Here is a 21,452-nt window from a genome sequence, read left to right as displayed (position 1 = left end):
ATTCGGGTTGCCCTGTCAACTTCATGCTAATCATATTAAAACCAGTGCCGTTAGAGATATGACTATTATTGTTAGAGAATTACAGTAGTTATAACACAACTAGATGACCCTTTTCTTCAAAATGAAAACCCAAATCCCTGCTGCTATTAAAGTAATAATTCTCTAAAGTCAATTTAAATGTAAAAAAGTGTGAACTTATGATGGTCAAAGAATGCTCAGTGGCATCTTACTGTAACATTCTAGTCAAAACGGAGGTCAGATACTAAGGAGTTATAAATAGTAAGAATCAGTTGATTAAATTTTAATCCTATTATCCAAACAAACACAAAGGAAGTTAAATCAATGGCTTTCAAGAGATTTTTCATTATCACTTCAGGTTGATGATATAATTTCAATGGAGATTGATAAAATGCTCTTTAATTTTGTTTGGAAAAATAGGATAGAAATAGAAATACCTCTATTTGGAATATGATTCTCCTCCATATTTTATTTAGTTTGGGTGGCATATTTTTTTTCTTACTTGTAATTTTTATGTTATATATTTTTCACCACAGTGATACTTATTTTGGAATAATTTGGAACATTTTATATAAACAAAAATCTATTGCTTCTATTAAAAATCTAATTATCTATTACTGGTTTTGTAATAACATTGTATTGGTAGACCAATTATTTAATTCAGATGGTCTTCTCTTAACATACAAGGAATTCTTAACAAAATATAATTTTCCCCTACTACCAAAAGAATTTACGTTTTTGGTACAATCTCTCCTAAAATATGCATGTTGTATAAACAACAAAACTGTAGCATATTGGAATCAGAGCGCTGTTCATTTATTTTGGTATTGGCCTTATGTGTCATTTTTCTTGAATTTATTGAAATATTACTTTACATTGGAAAGATGTTCTCTAATGAATTTTTGAAAACTCTAGAGACAAAAAGACCCATACATTTTTTTTAATTAATTTCTTTATTTTAATGGCCAAATTTCATATGCATACGTGTACATTTGTAGGAAAAAATCTAAATTTTATTGCATTTAAAAATGAAGTGAAGCATTTAATTGAGTCCATATTACCCTCCAAAAAATCAAAAAGCTATGCGAATTGTACAAGCCTGTATATCATTTAATGTATTCCTGTGATATATTATATGTATCTCCCCCCAGCCTTTGAAATTTTCTTTACATTTGTTGTACTTGACGTGCATTGTATTTCTTGACGTAGTCAGTTATAAAAAAGATTCTGGAGTCGGTGAAGTCACCCCTAATAAAGAGCCCATAGCACCACCTAGCGTCCAATTGGCGGCAAGTTTAGCAAAATGTAACAAAATTACCAATCATTACAAATTTAGTGAGCCACCTTTTGTTAAATAATTTAGAACTGCAAAAAATACCTGCATATTTTCCTTACTGCTGTTTTTGCTTGCATAACACTTTGAGTTTTGCTCGTTATACATTTATTAACAATTTTTAAATATTGAAATTCTAGAGGGTGGCGTGGTGGCGCAGTGGCTAGCGGTGTTGCTTCAGCAAGAAGGTCGCTAGTTCGAGCCTCGGCTGGGTCAGTTGGCATTTCTGTGTGGAGTTTGCATGTTCTCCTCGTGGGTTTCCTCCAGGTGCTCCGGTTTGCCCCACAAATCCAAAGATATGGACTATAGGTGAATTGGGTAAGCTAAATTGGCCAAAGTGTATGTGTTAACGAGAGTGTATAGGTCCTAGTCATATATATATATATATATATATATATATATATATATATATATATATATATATATATATATATATATGTATATATATATATATATATATATATATGTATATATATATATATATATATATGTATATATATATATATATATATATATATATATATATTACACACACACACATATACACTTTATTAGGTATACCTTAGGGTTGGACCCCCTTTTGCCTTCAGAACTGTGTTCATCGATTCAACAAGGTACTGGAAATATTCCTCAGAGATTTGGTTCCATATTGACATGATAGCATCATGCAGTTGCTGCAGATTTGCACATCCATGATAGGAATCTCCTGTTCCACCACATCCCAAAGGTACCAGGCAACGTTTTTGGTTATTTGAGTTACTGTTGCCTTTCTGGAACCAGTCTGGCCATTATCCACCTCTGGCATTAACAAGGCAATTGCGGCCACATAACTGCCGCTCACTATATATTTTTCTTTTTCTGACCATTCTCTGTAAACCCTAGAGATGGTTGTGCTTGAAAAGAGTAGATCAGCATGTCAGTGTGATGAATGCCTTAGTTAAATGTTTTACTAAAATAAATAACAGTGTTTTGGTTAGATGTAATTAAAACAAATTGAAATTAAAGTGTCCCCTCAATCCTGTTACTGTCCCTTAATGTTAAGGGTGTAAATATATGGTTTGGGTAAGACATCTAAATTTAAAACATTTTTAGGAAAATTAAGAGACCATAGATGCATAATTTGTAACTTAAATCACATAAACTAAAACATATCAAAAATGTTATATTTTAGCCATTAAACTGATTTGAGGGACATGTGAGCAATAGGTAAATGTTAGTTTTATAGCAAAAGCTTTGTAAAATACTATTATTAACAACTTTTTATTATTAAAAAGTTTTGTTCGTTAAGGGGTTAAAAAAGTTGTCTAAATAAGAATAAAACAGAAAATAATATAAGGCTTTAATGCCTAAGATTTTTTTTTTTTTTAAGTTTAAATTGTGTAGGCTATTTAAAAATATAATCAATACAGCTGCCAAGGAATGACCCCTATATATTAATATATGTTTTTGATAGGTTAAGAACAGTTATATGTTCTAAAAAATTCTAAAAGGGTATTAGGCCAATTCTCTGCTCATTTCAAGAAAAAAAAAGACTATTTTATTATGTTTAGTAGTCTGCTAGAAATTTATGAAATCATACTAATATAAATATTCATTAAACGACACAAGTTCTTATCACTCATACACCAATTCTTATTTATGACAATTATTACAGCAACAGTAATTAGCAAATTGCTGCATGTAACAAAATCCTTATACCTCTACGGACATTGTTTACCTATATTCCAGTTGTAATCCTGTGTCTAACAATGGTTAAGGTGCACACCTTAACTTTTGTGTTGTCTGTTTACTACTAATAAACCTACAACGTTCTCTAACTCTACAAGTGTGTCATCACAGAAATCCTCCCAATAATCTGTCAGTCCTAGCACCAATTAAATAACTTGCCCCACCTTGGCCCCTGCTTTTAAAAATTCCTAGATCCGCCACTGGATATTAGGATATTATTTACATCACTCATCTGTGAATTTCTTCTGTAGAATAATTAAAAACAAAAATTGTGTCCATGTTTTAAAAAGGAACGAATAAGACCTTTTTAAATTTGGCACAATTATTGTATAACTTGATTACATTCACAGAAGAGATAATGTTTATTTTGTATATTTTTGTAAGGTCATTGAAATACTTTAAAAATAACAACAGAAAGACGTTTTCTGAATTAAAAATTTAATTCAGGCAATTTAATAAATAATTAAGTTGATTTCTTTGTGCCCTTTTTGGTCCTTCTGTCCCTGTACATTATGACAAAAAATGTGTACATGAATATAATAAAACCCTTCTGAAGATGAAACCTTTGTCTGCTTTACAGTTTGACACCTCCCCTTGCACGGGGTTTCTTGTAAACGTACGCTACGTACATGTTGACTTTTCTTCCTTTCCCTTTCTTTTTTAGAACTAGCTTATTCCTCTTCCTCGTTCACAAGTGACATACGAGTTCTCAGCGTGCACACTTCATACAAGGGATTCTGTAAAATTGAGGAAGAATGTCCGTTTTTTTCGGTTTTTCTATTGTCTTATTGTTTTATATCGTCGGTGTCAGCACAGGTAAGTTTTATTTGTTAGAGGTTATACAAGGTATTGTTGTCGAGTGATACTTCACGTATGGGTTTTAAAACTGTATATCTGTTCGTATCACAGGGAAACCAGTCTAACAGTTCGCTTAACTTCCTGTTTTATGTTAATGGACGATTCAAACGGCAGCATTTACAGAGTCAAACTGTTTTCTAGATATGTGTGTGCCTCAAACTTTTTCGCCGCCATGTAAACCTTATAATTAATTAATTTTGTATTCACGATGTTCACGACAATCGCCTCACAGCAAGAAGGTCGCTGGTTCGATCCTCGCCTGGGTCAGTTGGCATTTCTGTGAGGAGTTTGCATGTTCGCGTGGGTTTCCTCTGGGTACTCCGGTTTCCCCCACAGTCCAAAGACATGTGGTAAAGGTGAATTGGGTAAGCTAAATTGAATGAGTGTGTATGGATGTTTCCCAGTGATGGGTTGCAGCTGGAAGGGCATTCGCTGCGTAAAACATATGCTGGATAAGTTGGCAATTCATTCCGCTGTGGTGACCCCAGATGACTAAAGAGACCAAGGGCTTTTTTTTTGTCTCAGAAATATACGACTGTAGTCTAAGTTCAAAATAGAAGAAGTGTAAGTTTACATCCAGATGTAAATTTATTTTCATTATGAAAAACAGAATCTGTGTGGCAGTCAGATTCACAACCCCCACCCATAGTTTACTGTAGCTATTACAACCTCACTTCAGTATCATTATAGTTTGACATTTGTTATGTAAAACAAAAAAAATTAGTACAAATAAAAATGCACAGCTGACATATTAACAAACAAAAATACTGTACAGTACAACCACACTGTTTTCACATTTGGAAAATAATGGCACTTTTTTTTTTTTGTCTTTAAACTTAAAACATTTGTGGATTATACTAGAAAGCTCTGTAACAAAATGCTTTTCAATGTAGGCCTATTTCACAGATGTAGGCTAACAATTCAATTCAATTCACCTTTATTTGTATAGCGCTTATACAATGTAGATTGTGTCAAAGCAGCCTCACATAAAACAAACATTTGTTTATTTTTCTTTCAAAATGTAGCTTAGTCATACTGGCTGCAAATCGTGAATTTAATCACAGTCTGGAACCCTGAGTACTGTTTAGATTTAAAACATTTAAAAATATAATTGATAACTATTAGTATTACTGCAATATAACACCAGCTGTGTTCATATGAAACAAGAGACAGCAGCCTGTTATACTCAGATGACATAATTAAAGGTCACATAGGACAAATTACTTGCAAAATGTATTATGATGTATTTTACTGGTAGTTGCTGTCATTTAAAATAAATGAATCACATTACAGTATTACAATGTAAAAAATTACAGTATTACAATGTTAGACTACCTTTTCACTGCAAACGACAAACAACAAGAAACAGACTGGAAGTTATTTATTTCCAATGGTGAGTAGTCCGGTAGCTGCGTAGAGTTCCGATCATCTTCGTATGTGGAAAATTGAGATCCTATTTGATCTGCTGATCTGTTAAAATATTTAAACTTTTGCGACTAGACTGTATGTGGCTGGCCAACCGGATGTGATGTACTCCAGATCTGTGTGCATGGGATGAGAATTATTAGTAGCTTGTTTGTTATTTTTTTGCTACTTTTTGAATCAGTAATAGTCTATATTCAAAAACGCATTTCTATTCATAAATGAGTGATAATTTTTTTTTATTAATGCTGTTTCCGGGTGCCATGGTGACTCAGTGGTCAGCACTTTCATCTCACAGCAAGAAGGCCGCTGATTCGAGTCTCTACTGGGCCAGTTAGCATTTCTGTGTGGAGTTTGCATGTTCCCCCTTTGTTTGTCTGGGTTTCCTCTGGGTGCTCCTGTTTTCCGGACCTTGTAGTCCATTTACCGGCAGATTTGTAGTTCTATGCTTTTATTAAAATGCCCTCCTTTATTTAGGACATTGTGAGTGCACAACAAAACTGAAAAGCACTGACAGTTGTATCCGAATGTCATGTGCAGTTGAAAAGCGGCAACAGAATTTTCAGTTTTGTTGCGCACCATGGGAGAAAAGCTGATTCTCGCGGTGTCAGAAATAAAGGAGTGCAAAAGCAAGAGCCTTTATTTTCTGTGCATTCACCATTTGTGAAAGAATGAATGAATGAATACAAGAAAAACAGACCGCTACAAATTTTGGAGGGAATGTAGAAACCGCATTAAAAATATTTTTTGTTATTACACATTATAAATAGAAACATGTTTTTTTTTTTTTAATATAGACTATATCTGATTTAAAAAGTGACAAAAATGAATAATAGCTCTCATCTAGTGCACACGGATCTTGAATACATTACACCCGGTCAGGGTTGGGCAAAAACACACTAAAATGTATTTTAAAATAAAATACCAAATGCATCAGTTTTACATGTATAAAAATAAACTACAAAATAGGGACGCTTATTCCAGTTAATTTTGCCAACCGACAACTGCTGCTCGTTAACCGAATATTAACGGTTCGCTGGTCAGATTAATATTAAACTAGGCTATTATTTAATAATAAAAAAATTGATGTATCTACTTTGTGTCTGACACATTAAATATTGCATTTTGAAATACTGATTTATTTTAACACGCAAACATATTAACAACAGAACATCTTCACACACCTGCAGTGTTTCCAACAGCATAGAAAACAGAATAAACTAAATAAAAAGAATAAATAGTCCTGCCCTAGATATTTTTTCACTTAAATTACAAATTTACATTACAAAATAAAAACCCCAGCATTTTTTCCATCAAATGAATTTTTTTTTTCTTCCATCAAATAAAAATAGCAGGCTACAGAAAATAGACCTATGCATTTAATTAATAGTCCACACTAATTCTTATATTACAAGCCTCTGTCAAATTTTTTTATATAAGTCATAAAAGATTATGTCTTGAACATCTGATTTTACCTTATGTCTGTGTGTTTTTATTTCTTCTCACTCGCGGTTCATGTGCGCGCAGTGCGTGTGATGAAAGAAAATGACGAGGCTCATATGTTGACTTGTAAAGTATAGGCTACTATAGCATATAACAATTTTGTTGTTTACATATGATGTTTCATTAATTTGCATACATGTTTTATAAGCTATAAAATGAAAGCCTCAGTTTGGTGCAGAGTTATTCATTATACAAAAATCAAGAAAATCTTTGGATTTGTTTGATTCGTAGAGTAGGCTATGATGGCTATTTAAAAAAAATGGATATTTTATAAGAACTATTAATAACTGTAATTTTCCAAATGGAAAAAAGGTTGGTTTGTTGTTTGTACACTAAATCATCAATAGCCTATTGTTGAGTTTATGACGCAGATCCAGGACAGAGGCTGTCAGCATCAGTGCTGGTTTGGCATCAACTTGTCTGTGTCAAACTGTGACCAGCAATATCCTACTTTCAGGGCACATAAGCAGTGCGCATAACACTCGCGGCTGGTAGTAAACCATTCAAAAGATGTGCCTCTCAACGCAAAAAGCGTGTTCGCTGTGATCAGCCCCTTATGGAGCCAAACTTTAAAATTATATATTTTAAAATAATTTAACTGATAACATTAATTGGTTACAAACGCACCCTTAATGGTTAATCGGTTATTTTGAGCATCCCTACTACAAAATACAGCAGCCCCAAATGTATAAAAATAAAATTTTGTATTTTGAAAATACAAAAAATATTTTTACAAAGGAGCATGCCATTTCTTCGAAACACTTCTATCAATGGGCATATTTGATCAATCCCTTCACCATTAAACTGACTTTCTCATTCATTTTAGAATCAATTTTGGAAAAATTTCATACAGAAAGTCCTGTGTTGAAGATGATCTCCTTAACCACTGTAAAAACCATGTAATGCAGAAAATGAGTTGGAATATAGTACTATATCTTTTCATTGTGTTTCCATCCATTGCGTGGCCAGTGAAACTGCAACAATCTTTTAACAGTCTTAAATTTAAAAGTCATATATGAAGAGATAATTTTATTTGTTCAATAAATGTAGTTTTTTGTAATTTATATCTTCTATACTTAATGTAAAAACATGATTTCTAAAAACAACAAAAATCTCCAGTTTTAGTAATATCCACAAGTCATGTTTTTGCAGTTGTACTCTTCAATGCATATTGAACATGATATCTCAAAAAAAAAATGTCAGTGTTTCCTCTAGGATTTTTTCCAGCTGTGGCAGCAGACTCTGTTGGGCCTTTTATACAGATCTACCAACTACCTGTGGCGTTATTTTAATGGCAAATGTCCTGAGCACAGTATTACAAGTCGAGATTGCATTTATGTTATACGAGCATGCAAATCTCTTTGCTTGCGCGCCGATTTCCTCTCTTCGTGCACAAAACGTCTTACACGGTCTTAAATAGGCTAGCTGCTCAAGTGCAGATTTTCTTGTGCGCTCTCAAATAAATGCTGCTGAAGTGCGATTTATTGCGTTTCAAGTTAACAAGGATTGTTTGCTGCGTTAACAAGTATGTCTCCAACATTTATTAGATTCCTGAAGTAAAGTGAAACGGCTATAAACTCCAGCAAGATAAAGTCATTGTATGCAGAACCAAAGACCTTTATCTATAAATAAAGTATAATTATGGAAACCGTGTTCATCTTAACTGAAAGCTACGTCGTGTTTGCTGGTCTCATGCATCACGCACCTGTCAGTCAGCATGTCACCTTAAAGGGTTAAACAAATAACGCACAGCACTTCTACAGTTACAGAAAAATTTGCGCTGTCATAATTCACTTACCTTTCAATATGTTTTGGTGCGATTTATAACTCACTATTTAAAAAAACGACTGAATGTTTTGAATGAGAAGCTGCAATGTAGCCGTGACGGAATGAATTTTGGTGTGGCGCCCCGTCATGGAAAAATGAATGTAGCGGAAACCATGGAAGTTATCACTTTTTGCAAATAAACTCTTTATATACATCCTGCTATCGCCGTGTAATGGGAGTCTGGAGTTTTTGACCAGTCTGTGTAGACTGGGGTATTATTAAATATTTTTGTCTTATATACTGTATTGTTGCACTGAGAATGATTATCTGCAGAAGGCTCCACATACTGTTCTTAAGGACTGATATTTTATTCCAACTAATTTCTTAAGCAAAGATGCTTTTGCATTGTACACTATACTGCCGTTTAATCTGGCTGGTCCTAGCATTGTGCAGCATACTATTTTCAATGATTGTTGACTTGCTCCCAAAAATACAAAATAAATTTGTCTTTTATTTTCTTTATGTGAGTTGCATAATTTCTTTTTCTTCCGGGTGCTCTGGTTTTCGTCTACAGTCCATAGATATGCGCTATAGCTGAACTGGGTAAGCTAAATTGTCCGTAGTGTATGTGTGTGAATGAGAGTGTATGGGTGTTTCCCAGTGATGGGTTGCAGCTGGAAGGGCATTAAACATGCTGCATAAAACATATGCTGGATAAGTTGGCGGTTCATTCCGCTGTGGCAACGCCTGATGAATAAAGGGACTAAGCCAAAAAGAAAATGAATGAATGAATAATTAATTTTTGAAGTAACTTAAACAAAACTAACGATAATGATACCCGTATTATTAACATGGAATCACTGTAAATAGTTGCAATAAATATTGACTTGAGTTTTAACATTTCAATAGCGACGACTCAGTAAGAATCAAGTATATCTGACAGCTATATAACATGGCAGCTATTTCTCTTGCATTCGGCGTAAGACTCAATTGGCAGTATTCTCATGCCAAGAATCCACTCTCACTGATTACCCCCTTATGATCACCAACCACCACCCCAATCTTCAGTTATTCCCCTCCTATGATACCGACACATAATAGGGTAGAGGAGTAATACTTACTCCAAGCTAAAAACCAAAAATTGGCAGCCCTGCATGTAATAATAAACATATAGCAAATTAAGGCATATCATTGGCTGATTTTGGGAAATATTTTGTGCTAGACATGTCGTTTAATGTTATGTTTGTGTATTTTAGTGTTGTCAGAAAATGTGCCAGTCCCGGAGAATGTGAGAGTAATCTCTATAAACCTGGGATTAGTTTTGGAGTGGGATCCACCACAAACAACTAAAAATCAACCATTTAACTACACTGCTGAACTGAAGTAAGTTACTTTTCAATGCTAATAAACGTACTAGATGGTTTTAACAAATGCAGCTTGACAAAAGTCCCATGCTAAACAAAACTGTTTAAATGCCCTGACTTGTCACATATTTTGTATCTGTTTTATTGTGAAGTAATTGATAAATCAGAGATGGTGACAAAAGAACCATGATTCACTGATATTTGCTTTGTTGATTGTTGTTAAAATATTTGTTTGTGTTTTGACAGTTTAAAAGTGCAAATAAATTACTTCATACCAGTATAATATTCTTTTTTTTTAAGTGCATTGGTGGAATTTATTTTCTGAAAACAGTCAAAAGTCAGATTTGTTCACACCTGAACAATCAAAAGGAAACAATCATGCAAATGCACTTTCAATTGTGTACTGAAAGGTTTAGAAGAAGAAATATGAGGCTGTGTGCGACCTGATTGGAGTGACTGTGAACGATGTGAATGTGATTGGGAGTGGGGAGAACCTGGCCTGGCTGTGACATTAGGAGACTGATCGATCAGTCATGAAATCGACTCCAAGATGTGACCAGGGGCGATTTGGGACTGGCAGGGGCATGCTTTCCTTTAGGTAAATTCTGTGAAGACTCTTTTCACCCCTGCACAAACCTTCTCACGTCCTGGGCCATTCCTGGTCACCAGAAATGGTCTCTCAGTGGCAAGAAGGTCTCGTTGGCCCCAGGGTGGCCAGTGCCCAGAGAGGAGTGTACAGATTCAATGATGGGTATACGTTGTGACTGTGGAAGGAACTAAAGACCAGGAGGGCACCAGGCATTCTCAGAAGCTGGAGGTGTCTCCCATTCTATGGGACTCACAATGAGACTTGGAGGGATGATTGGCTCGGGTTCATTCAAGGTCTCTTCAGGGCTATGTAGCCTGGACAGGACATCTGCTTTGGTGTTCTTACAACCAGGGAGATATGAGATGGTAAAGTTAAATCTCGTACAGAATAACGCCTACCTCACTTGTTGTGGATTTAATTGCTGAGCTTTATGTAGATACTGGAGATTCTTATGATCGGTGAACACAGTAAATGGATGTTTAGACCCCTCCAACCAATGCCTCCACTCTTTGAGGTCAAGCTTGATAGCTAGGAGCTCACGGTGCCCAACACCATAATTAGACTCCGCCAGGCTGAACTTGCGGGAAAAGAAGTCACACCGATGGAGTCGGGATGGCACCCCCTGCCGCTAGGATAGAATGGCCCGCTCTCAGGTGGTGGATGTGTCCACCTCAACAGTAAATGGGAGTTCAGGATCAGGGTGGACTAGGAGGGGGGCCTGGGTAAATGCCTTCTTGAGGGTTTGGAAGGAAGTCATAGCTGCTTCTGTCCAAATGAGTGACTTGGGTTTGCCACGGAGTAGACTGGTGAGATGACAAGTGATTCTACTGAAGTCCTTGCTGAAATTTCTGTAAAAGTTGGCAAACCCAAGGAAATGCTGGAGTTCCTTGAAGATTTAGGCTGTGGCCAAGAAAAGATGGCGTCCACCTTCCGCTCGTCCATCTTGACCCCGGCTGCAGAAAAGAAAAATCAGAGGAAGTGGATAGTTTCCTGATGAAACACACATTTTTCAGCTTTCAAGAACAGATTATGCTTGCAGAGATGGGACAAGACTACTCTCACGTGCTGTTTATTGTTTTGCTGGATTTCTGGAATAGATAATGATTTCATCGATATATACAAGAACTGACTTGAATGGGAAGTCACAAAGTACCTCATTCAGGAAGTCTTGGAAGATAGAGGGAACATTAGCTAATACATAGGGCATCACCCAATGTTCATACTGGCCACTCGGGGTGAAAAAGGCTTCCATTCGCGACCCTCTTGGATTCTGATGAAGGTGTAAGCACTTCTGAGGTCAAGTTTAGTGAATATACAAGTCCCACGAAGATGTTCAAGTGCAGCCGGGATGAGGGGAAGTGAGTAACGATTCTTAATTGTGATGTTATTGAGAGCTCAATCGATGCAGGGTCAGAGTCCCCCATCTTTCTTGGCCACAAAGAAAAAGATAGACAGGGCATGGGATGTAGAGGGACAAATGTTGAGCTAGGGCTCGTCCATCTTGACCCCGGCTGCAGAAAAGAAAAATCAGAGGAAGTGGATAGTTTCCTGATGAAACACACATTTTTCAGCTTTCAAGAACAGATTATGCTTGCAGAGATGGGACAAGACTACTCTCACGTGCTGTTTATTGTTTTGCTGGATTTCTGGAATAGATAATGATGTCATCGATATATACAAGAACTGACTTGAATGGGAAGTCACAAAGTACCTCATTCAGGAAGTCTTGGAAGATAGAGGGGACATTAGCTAATACATAGGGCATCACCCAATGTTCATACTGGCCACTCGGGGTGAAAAAGGCTTCCATTCGCGACCCTCTTGGATTCTGATGAAGGTGTAAGCACTTCTGAGGTCAAGTTTAGTGAATATACAAGTCCCACGAAGATGTTCAAGTGCAGCCGGGATGAGGGGAAGTGAGTAACGATTCTTAATTGTGATGTTATTGAGAGCTCAATCGATGCAGGGTCAGAGTCCCCCATCTTTCTTGGCCACAAAGAAAAAGATAGACAGGGCATGGGATGTAGAGGGACAAATGTTGAGCTAGGGCTCGTCCATCTTGACCCCGGCTGCAGAAAAGAAAAATCAGAGGAAGTGGATAGTTTCCTGATAAAACACACATTTTTCAGCTTTCAAGAACAGATTATGCTTGCAGAGATGGGACAAGACTACTCTCACGTGCTGTTTATTGTTTTGCTGGATTTCTGGAATAGATAATGATGTCATCGATATATACAAGAACTGACTTGAATGGGAAGTCACAAAGTACCTCATTCAGGAAGTCTTGGAAGATAGAGGGGACATTAGCTAATACATAGGGCATCACCCAATGTTCATACTGGCCACTCGGGGTGAAAAAGGCTTCCATTCGCGACCCTCTTGGATTCTGATGAAGGTGTAAGCACTTCTGAGGTCAAGTTTAGTGAATATACAAGTCCCACGAAGATGTTCAAGTGCAGCCGGGATGAGGGGAAGTGAGTAACGATTCTTAATTGTGATGTTATTGAGAGCTCAATCGATGCAGGGTCAGAGTCCCCCATCTTTCTTGGCCACAAAGAAAAAGATAGACAGGGCATGGGATGTAGAGGGACAAATGTTGAGCTAGGGCCTCCTCTACATACTCCTCCATGGCCTTCATTTTGGGAATGGATATGGGGCAGACATGTCCTTGGGGCACTGGCTCACCCTTGACCAGGTCGATCGCACAGTCCCATGGCCTGTGTGGTGGTAATTAAGTGGCTCTTCTGGGGCAGAAAATGTCTTAAATCTTTGTAGCAGTAAGGAATCTTCTCTGAACACTGCTCAACAGGACTCTCTATGGCAATGACCTATTCTTGACAGGACATTCTGGAATACATTCAGAAAAACTGCATGGCTGCCCTAGGATGATGTCCACGGTAGACCCCTCCAAGACCAAAAGATCAATCTCCTCTTCATAGAAAATATCCACTCTTAGATGAATAGAATTCACAACACAATTGATGTGACGATGATTTAAGGGCTTTCTGATTATGGACTGTACATTATAGCTTTTCTCAGAGGACTAGGTCTTACAGCAGAGCTGATGGCAGAGGGTGCCTGAGTTGAAATTGCTGTGCAGTAAGTGTCACAAAAGTGGTTAGAGTTAGCATTTTTGCTGTGACAAAAGTCTTCAACCTTCATATTTATGTGAGATTTTAAATGTTCATAAACCTAACAGGGCTGCAGGCCGAATGTTGCTGAGGTCCCTCGATCCAGGTATAAGCAATAGGGTGATCAATCTTTTGCAGTGGTAGACCCAAAATTGTGGAATGCACTCTCTACTGAACTATGCACATTCACAAGTGTGTGTCACTGTTTAACCCTCAGTATGAAACCAACACTATGTCTAGTTTCTCAGTCCGAACGCATTATTTTTAATGCAACCATGCTCATGTGGCTTTGTTATTCCAATTGTCCACGTGAGATGTGCTCGTAAACTGTGGTCAGAAAAAACTGTGGAATCTCCACAAATGCATGATAGATATACACGAGACATACTTGCATATAAAGCTTGGAAGGTACACTTTCCAAATCATTTTGAATACAAATGTTATCTCGCTAGGTAATCCATAGAATTTCTTCCGGCAGAGCGTGCATCACGCCGACTCTTCCTGTGTCCACCATTGATACAAACGTTGATGATAGCTGCCTGAACTTGTGCACACCCACAAACAGACACAGCGGCTATTTTCACACAGAAAGGCTATTTCTTTTTCATTCACAGGAATAAGTTGTAATTATGACCCATTTAACCTCACGGGAGATATTTATTTGACTTTTTATATATTTTACTGTAGCTGAACTAGTCAAAAGTTTGGAAAGAGTTAACTAAAGCTGCATTATTTGGGAAAAAATAAAAATAAATAAATAAACATATATATAAATATACTGCGTTTTAAAACTAAAACATATAAGTGTAAACGGGGCCTTAGTTTGGGCTAACTTTTACAGTTGGACATTGCTTTTCAATGCTCTTGATGGGTGAACATTAGCCAGTGGGGGAGTGTCTTTTGTCTTTCCAGGTGTGAATTATTTATGACCATTATCACTCCTACGCATACAGCTAAGATGACCTAAAATAGACTTTACAAATTATAAATCATTGTAATGTTTTCTATGAATGAGAGAACTAAATAATTTTCACATAATTGTGAAGTAAATATTCTAGCCTACAAGACTCAAATGTTACTCAAATGTAAGGCCCATTCAGTCTGGTATTTTATACCTTATTTCAGCTAAAAAAAAATCTCCAAAACCTACTAACCACGCATATTTTTTTCTAAAAAACACAACATGTACATAAATTGTTTTTTCACATATTGTTGTAGTCCAGTTTGTGATGAATACGAAAAAAAAAAAAAATACATGGTATCCAGTACTATGTAATAAGTAGCTGAAATAAGAATGTCAGGGCAATGTCAAAACATCTTATGGGCCCCAAAATGCCCCATGAGGGTTAAATTCAAACTTAAAACTTATTTATTTAAAATAGCTTTTGATATTCAGCAGTGCATATTCACATTTTCCTTTTTATCAAATTGTTTTAATGTAGTCTTAGTTTTACACAGTGTTTTTTACTGTTTTATTTATACATTGTAAAACACATTACAAACATATACAAAAAGGACAAAATAAGCATGTAGCAATAAGCAAATACCCTGAAGAGTATTTTGATAAAAGAAAAAAAATCTGAAAAAAAATAAAGTAAAAAAACACTATTGCAATCTTACATACAGAGAAAAAAACTTTTTTTTTTTTTTGCCAAGTGTGAGAAGGAGGGTAAGAGCTCTTCCAGTTCTGAAGAATTAATCGCCTAGCCAGAAGGGTTAAGAAGGCTACAAAATCTACAAAATAACACAGTGCTTTAAAGGTGCAGTAGGTGATGTACCCAGGGGCGGACTTGGACAAAAATTTAGCCCTGGCACTGTAGCCATTACCACACCGACACAGCCCCACTGACGGACATGCACATTCACTACTTATATTGGTGTACAGATAGTGAAATAATATAAGCAGTACCATATGTAATAGATATTTAAACATTTAATGTTTGTGACTGGAACAAAAACAACCCATTTATAACAAGTTTATACATAGTATATACAGTATAAATAACATTACACACAGTAAAAACTATGTAAGAAATAATAAAAGATTTAGGCAGGGAGCTGCCTTCATCAGGGTAACAGTGAAACTCTAAACGCACCTGATCGCTGTTGAAGGCTGAAAGTTTTGAAAGTTTTTAAAAGATTATCCATGTGAATAAAGGATTTTAAATATTTTTTTCCACATCTTTTGAGTGCCTTGGACTGATTTTTGTTGCTTGTTACAGTGTGTAACTGTTTTATTTTTCCTACCTCTACCATACTCCTCCCTGACTAGGCCTACCGTAGCATCCTTTCTCACAGCACTGGTATTGACAGAGCAGTCTCTGGCTGCACTGATTCCAGCAACATCCTAGCTAATAAACGCATTATATGATGTAAAGATTGCAGCAAAATGTTTTCTAACTGACTGTTCTCAACATTGGAATACACATTAATACAATTAAGTAATAAAAGTAGCACAAAAAGGAATAGAATATATAGCAAAAAAGCAGCAATATTTGTTTGTGTACCAGCAGATGTGTACACTTTTTAATTGTTTGTGATATATATTTGTTTGGGAATAAAAGTATGCTGAAGTGTTGCTAGTGCTGCATCTCCATGTGTGTGTGTGTGTGTGTGTGTGTGTGTGTGTGTGTGTGTGTGTGTGTGTGTGTGTGTGAAACACATTCACCAGTTAATCCTATCATAAGGGTTAATTCATCGTTAATTAGAGGCTATAGCTATAAGTTCTTTTGCCTGTTAGACTATATTGCTTGTAGCATGCAGCAGACTGTATACCCTAAATTTCCCGTTTTCTACTGATAATGACATTTTAAAATGTACGGGAGTTCTACGCTAAGCTTACAACTGTTAAACACAGAGTAGGTTGCTGTCAAAAACTGTCAGAAGTAGCAGGAATGGCATGAAAATTACTTAGTATATTTTAGTATAATGACTTAGAAGTATATTTTCTGTTGTCTTCTTACCTTCTCTACCGCGCTCTACTGTCCTCCAATGCAGTAGCCGAATTGACACCTTTCAAGAATATTTCAGATAAATTTATGCATTTGGCAGCGTCTGATTTTAGAGCCTTTTTTTGCTTTCTCTGAGCTTTTCGGCACTGCCTTGCCTTTTTTTTACAGCTCATCTCTGACAATTAGCTGACATTCTTGCCAGATTTAGCTTACATCCGTGTAACCTCTGATTATGTTGGCCCATCACAAAACCAGCCGGTCGTCACTGATTGCGTTAAATGCTTAACATTTATTATTATTATTATTATCATTATCATCACTATCATCATCATCATCATCATCATATTCACAAGAGATAAAAGCTGCCTGCATGTTAAAACAATACATATAAAAAACCTGACCGGCCCACATTTAAAAAATGGTCTGGCCCTTTTGGCATTTGCCAGAATTGCCAGATGGCCAATCCGCCCCTGGATGTGCCACAATGTTAACTGGTTAGCATAATATCTTTGAAGCACAGTCCCTCCCCTGCCATCCAAAGCCACTCCTCCAGAAACCCGAAACAAGCGTACCTTAAAGTTGACAGCAGACAACCCTCTCTCACATGCTGTCCTAAAGCGACTCTGTTTAGTGCTTGGCCGGCGGTGTGAAGGTATTACATTTATTACTAAGCCATACTTGCATGCTATTTCAGACAGAATATTCAAAGTAACATGGTAAACAATATAGGGAGCGCATCACAGGTTGTCACTGTTCAAAAAGAAAAAAATGTGAATATAAAACCAACTTCGCCTCAGTAAAGCAGGCTAGGCAGAATGGAGCTATGTACTTGTGTTTTGTTGTTAAACTAAACAAAAATCTACATTATTGATGCTGTAAAAGGTACCTTATGAAAGATTTCAATGGCTGAACAACACTTCTGCCGCACGGTGGCACAGTGGGTTGCACGTTCACAGCAAGAAGGTCACTGGTTTAAGCCTCGGCTGGGTCAGTTGGCATTTCTGTGTGGACATAACATTTCCTGTCTAAAAGTAATACTTCAGCCATGGTGTCATCCTTCCTCCAGCGTGCAAACATAACTCTGATATTGATTCAGGATTTTAAAAAGTTTTGATTCAGCATCTGTTTTTACTGCTCTCTCTCTCTCGTCTTATGTCCACATGAATGCGCGGCAGCGTGTGTATGTGCAAATGACGGGTCTGCATGAACAGAGGTGCACAGTTGTACAAACTACATTTGCTGACAGACAGTTTGGCCTATCTATCAGAATTATGGGAATTGTTGGCCCTACAATATTTAATTGGATGAACATTTTTTTGTTTTATGCCTTACCCAGAATATAAAAATACAAATAAATACATTTAGATCATTTACTTTAATCATTACTATTGGAATGTGAAGAGACTTTCAACCTGCACAACAAAAAACTGTTTCTGAAGACAATCACCTATAAATGCTATATAAATAAAGTTGAAGTATTAATTGTTGTTTATTCTTTTTTTATTTTTAGAGGGTGGAGGGGTTATGAGCCAGTTTGTCAAAACAGCTCATCGCTAACATGTGACTTTACTGACATTGTTGCCATTTTTGGTTCGTACCAACTTCGTGTTCGGACAGAACTAGATGGAGAGACCTCTGATTGGGTGGAGACTAAACAAGTTGCAGTGGACAAAATAAGTGAGTACCTTGTTATGTTAAATTTGACTTTGTTTGGAGCAGAAATATTTTAAAGTAAGACAGATTTTTACAAAAATATTACTATAATGGTTCAAACATTTGTACATTTGTAACATTTTGTAATGTTTCAGTTTTATTCCAAAGTTATTTTTTATTGATTGATTTTCCCACATAAATCTACATTCTAAAAGAAAACTTAAATAATCTATGTCTGGCTACTAACCTATACATTTAGTTCAGGATTACTAAGATTTTAATTTCAACAGCTACATTTTCTGGAGGTTGCTTTTGTCTGCTCTATGCATCTCTATGGATGTCTAAGCATCTCTAAGAAATAAATTGTTTATTAAAAAGCAAGAAAGGAATGAGTAATTTGCACCTCACAGGGAATAATTGAAATGTAATATTAGTTATCTTAAATAAGAAAACGTTGATTAAAAAATGTTGATCAAAACCTTGGAATCAAATATGACCTCAAACAGACTTTCAAATGATATACAGTGTAATGAAAAAGTTGTGCCAATCCTTGATAAATAACAAATTTTGGTGATTTTTTTATTTGAAAAGAAATGGAAAAAATGCACAATATTTTGAAGCAAACATTGATGCATAGTTACCTCTTATTCCATAATTTCAACATAAATAAAAAATAAAAATATTAAAATGACACTGTGCAAAAGTTTTGGCACTTAAGTTTTAGACCTTAATCAGCTTGTTAGATCTGATGCATAGCAACTGTTGTAATTAGTAAATGCCAATTTTAAAGCTTTACCAATACTTTACCTCTTCAAACCTTGTGCACACACTTGTGGACACTCAACAACCATGGGTTCCTCTAAGCAGCAGCAGTGTAAGACTCTAAAAATTAAAGTTATTGATCCCCACAATGCCTGAGAAGTCTACAAGAAGATAGCAAAGCATTGTCAGCTTGCAGTTTCCACAGTGAGAAATGTAATTAAAAGATGACAGTTCAGGGGGATGGTGGAGGTCAAGATGAGATCTGGAAGACCAAGAATACTCCTGGAGAGAATTGCTTGTATGCTGGTCAGACTGATAAATCAAAACCCCCATTTGACTGCAAAAAAACCTACCGAAAGATTTAGCAGACTCAGGAGTGGTGGTGCACCATTACACTGCGCAGCGATTCTTGCACAGACAAGACCTTCATGGAAGAGTCAGGAGAAGAATACTTTACTTGCATCTCCATCAAAAAATCCAATGTCAGAGGTATGAAGCAGAACATCCACAGAAGCATGATGCATTTTAGAATCAAGGGCTGCAAATACCAGCAAATTCTAAAAGCAAATATCTCATTTCCTTCGGCTTATTTTCCTTCCCTTTATTTATCAGGGATAGTAAAGTGGAATAAGACACCAACTTATCCAGAATATGTTTTACAGAGTGGATGCATTTTCAGCTGCAACCCATTACTGGGAAACACCCATACTCTCTCACATGCAAACGCATTACACTATGGCCAATTTAGTTTTTTTAGTTCACCTGTACTGCATGTCTTTGGACTGTGGGGGAAACTGGAGCACCCAGGTGAAACCCACGCGAACACAGGGAGAACATGCAAACTCTAAACAACTCACCCAGCTTAACCACCAAGCCAACGTGTCGCCCCAGCAAACATCTCACCATCTGTAAAAACGCTGATGCTGAAAAGAGTATGGCTTACAACAGGACAATAACCCTAACCATACCTCGAAATCCACTGTGGAATGAAGATTTTGGAATGGCCATCACAGTGCCCAATACAGTTTTTCAATACAATTTCCTAAACTATATACATACATATATATATATATATATATATATATATATATATATATATATATATATATATATATATATATATATATATATACATATATATACATATATATACATATACACACACATGCATATATACATATATATATATATATATATATATATATATATATATATATATATATATATATATATATATATATATATACATATACATATATACATATATATACATATACACACAGATGCATATATATATATATATATACATATACATATACACACACATGCATATATACATATATATATATATATATATATATATATATATATATATATATATATATATATATATATATATATATATATATGTATATATATATATATATATATATGTATATATGCATGTGTGTGTATATGTATATGTATATATATATATATATATATATGTATATATATATATGTATATATATATATATATATATATATATATATATATATATATATATATATATATATATATATGTATATGTATATATGCATGTATATATATGCATGTATATATATATATATATATATATATATATATATATATATATATATATATATATATATATATATACATACATACATACATACATGATACATATATAAATATATAAATATAATTATTATAATTAAATATAAATATATTTAATAATATAATTAAATATATTTAAATATAATTATATTTATATATAAATATATATATATGCATGTATATATATATGTATATATATGTATGTATATATATATATATATATATATATATATATATATATATATATATATATATATATATATATATATGTATATATATGTATATATATATATATATACATACATACATGATACATATATAAATATATAAATATAATTATTATAATTAAATATAAATATATAAACATGATACATATATAAATATACATATATATATATATATATATATATATATATATATATATATATATATATATATATATATATATATATATTATATATGTATGTGTGTGTGTATATATATATATATATATATATATATATATATATATATATATATATATATATATATATATATTATAATTAATATTTATATTATAATTAATATTTTATGTGATGTCTGCCAAACTTTTGTACAGTGCCATAATCGTGTTTTTATTTTTGTTTAATGTATGGCATAAGAAATTACAATGCATCAGTTTGCGAAACATTGTGCATTCCTTACATTTCCAAGAGAGACAGTGTTAACATCTTTTTTAAATAAAAAATCACCAAAATCTGTTATTTATCATGGGG

The 21,452-nt window shown here is 34.8% G+C and overlaps 1 protein-coding gene across 1 annotated transcript in view; it reads left to right on the top strand.

Annotated features, from left to right (window-relative positions):
- The first annotated feature begins 3,692 nt into the window (after nucleotides 1–3,692).
- Nucleotides 3,693–21,452, top strand: part of crfb4 (cytokine receptor family member b4) — a 62,071-nt gene continuing 44,311 nt past the window's right edge. The window contains exons 1-3 of the mRNA XM_056464917.1: nucleotides 3,693–3,895; nucleotides 9,886–10,012; nucleotides 18,175–18,341. Of these exons, the coding sequence (XP_056320892.1) occupies nucleotides 3,835–3,895; nucleotides 9,886–10,012; nucleotides 18,175–18,341 (355 nt within the window). The 5' untranslated portion in view covers nucleotides 3,693–3,834. The remainder of the gene's footprint in view (nucleotides 3,896–9,885; nucleotides 10,013–18,174; nucleotides 18,342–21,452) is intronic.

Source organism: Danio aesculapii, chromosome 9 (assembly GCF_903798145.1).
Source record: "Danio aesculapii chromosome 9, fDanAes4.1, whole genome shotgun sequence".
Lineage (NCBI taxonomy): Eukaryota > Metazoa > Chordata > Actinopteri > Cypriniformes > Danionidae > Danio > Danio aesculapii.
Note: the sequence above shows the minus strand (reverse complement) of the source record. Positions and strands in the feature narration are given on the sequence as shown.